Source organism: Papaver somniferum, chromosome 2 (assembly GCF_003573695.1).
Source record: "Papaver somniferum cultivar HN1 chromosome 2, ASM357369v1, whole genome shotgun sequence".
Lineage (NCBI taxonomy): Eukaryota > Viridiplantae > Streptophyta > Magnoliopsida > Ranunculales > Papaveraceae > Papaver > Papaver somniferum.
This window is the reverse complement of record NC_039359.1, coordinates 126568691-126570194: the sequence shown is the minus strand read 5'-3', so window position 1 is coordinate 126570194 and position 1504 is coordinate 126568691. Positions and strand designations below refer to the sequence as shown.

Sequence of the window (1504 nt, the reverse complement as noted above, 5' to 3'; positions counted from 1 at the left end):
CACATTCTTTACAAAAGATCAACTAAGATGGACCTTAACTAAGTCAGGAGACTACACAGTAAAATCCGTATATGACAAATTGAATGAAACAGGTACTGATATAGTTAGTTTAGATTTTCCTGAATCTTTTGGATAGCTATTTGGAAACTAGACATATCTCATAGAAATAAACTATTTCTACGGAAGTGCCTTCAAAATGTTTTATCTACTAACTCCAAACTGAGTGGAAAGGTAAAAGATGTTGAACCTTATTATAGCATGTGTGGAACTGAAATAGAAACTACTGAACACCTTCTATTACACTGTCCTTATGTTAAAGAAGTATTAAATTCATCTCCAAACCCCATCTCCCTTAACATAGATTGTTCTAGTACTTTCTTAGAGAAATGTAAGGATTGGATCAATAACCCTAGGAAAAAGATTTCTTTAGAATTAATGTTTACTAAGATGTGGTTTATTTGGAAGGAAATATGCAACAAAATTTTTGAAAACAAATCAACATCATCTAATACCTTGGCTATAGAAATACAAGGATATATTTATTTCTGGTCAAAGAGGAGTAGTGCACAAGACAAACCCAAGAAACAACGGAAGCAAACTCTAACACCAGTTTGGAAGGCACCTCTAAAGGACACCCTCAAAATTAATGTTGATGATGCTTGGATTTCTCACTCTTTACCTTCAAGTTATGCTATAATTCTGAGAGATGATGGAGGCAACTCAGGAGGAGGAAAAGCAGGGCAGTCAGAAGCTCTAGACCCACAAGAAGCGGAAGCTTTAGGAGAGCTACAAACAGCTATTTGGGCGCAAGAAAAAGTTCTGGAAAATTTTAACATTGAAGGAGACTATGAAATCCTTTTTAATTACGTTCAAGGAAAGAAATCTGACATCTCTTGGCGCTCTAAGGCTTACTTAAATGAAGCAGACATACTAGTGGATTTTTGCAACAACTTTTTGGGTTTTTATTTCGTTCTAAGACTAAGAAATATGGTGGCAGACACTTTAGCAAAATATGTTAGGGCTTTAAATTCAACTGTTTTGTGCGAAAACATTCCTCCTTCTTGTATCCAACATTAACTATTAGTAGATAAATCTAATATCAAAAAACCTGTCATGTGGATTGATATTAGATGGCTCTAGTTTTATTGTATCCCAGGCTCTCTTGGGGTTTTATTTTGCGTAATGAACTGCTTTATTTTTGGAATTTTTTTTGTCCCAATCAAATTGGGGTGGGACCCATCTTTCAAACCTAACTTCAGGGGAGCGGGTCGCATCAAACGCGAGTGTTTTTGGTGTTGTCCGTAAAGAATCACTCCAAAATAAAAACCAATAAAATGAGTCAAATCCAGGCGCCAAGTAAAATTTTATACTTGTTAAGGGAGACGAAAAACAAGCAATTTTTTTTTAATGGGTAGTAGCTCTCCCATGTGACCGCCTTCAGTTGCCACTCAAATTGTCCTGCTTTGCGTTATTGTTGACTAAAACATGTACACGTTGAGTTTTT

General features: G+C 35.6%; 1 protein-coding gene across 1 annotated transcript; it reads left to right on the top strand.

Moving 5' to 3' along the window:
* Nucleotides 1-258: 258 nt before the first annotated feature.
* On the top strand, nt 259-1077 carry LOC113351911. The gene has a single exon (XM_026595817.1). The coding sequence runs from the start codon at nt 259-261 to the stop codon at nt 1075-1077; it is 819 nt and encodes a 272-aa protein (XP_026451602.1).
* Nucleotides 1078-1504: the final 427 nt, after the last annotated feature.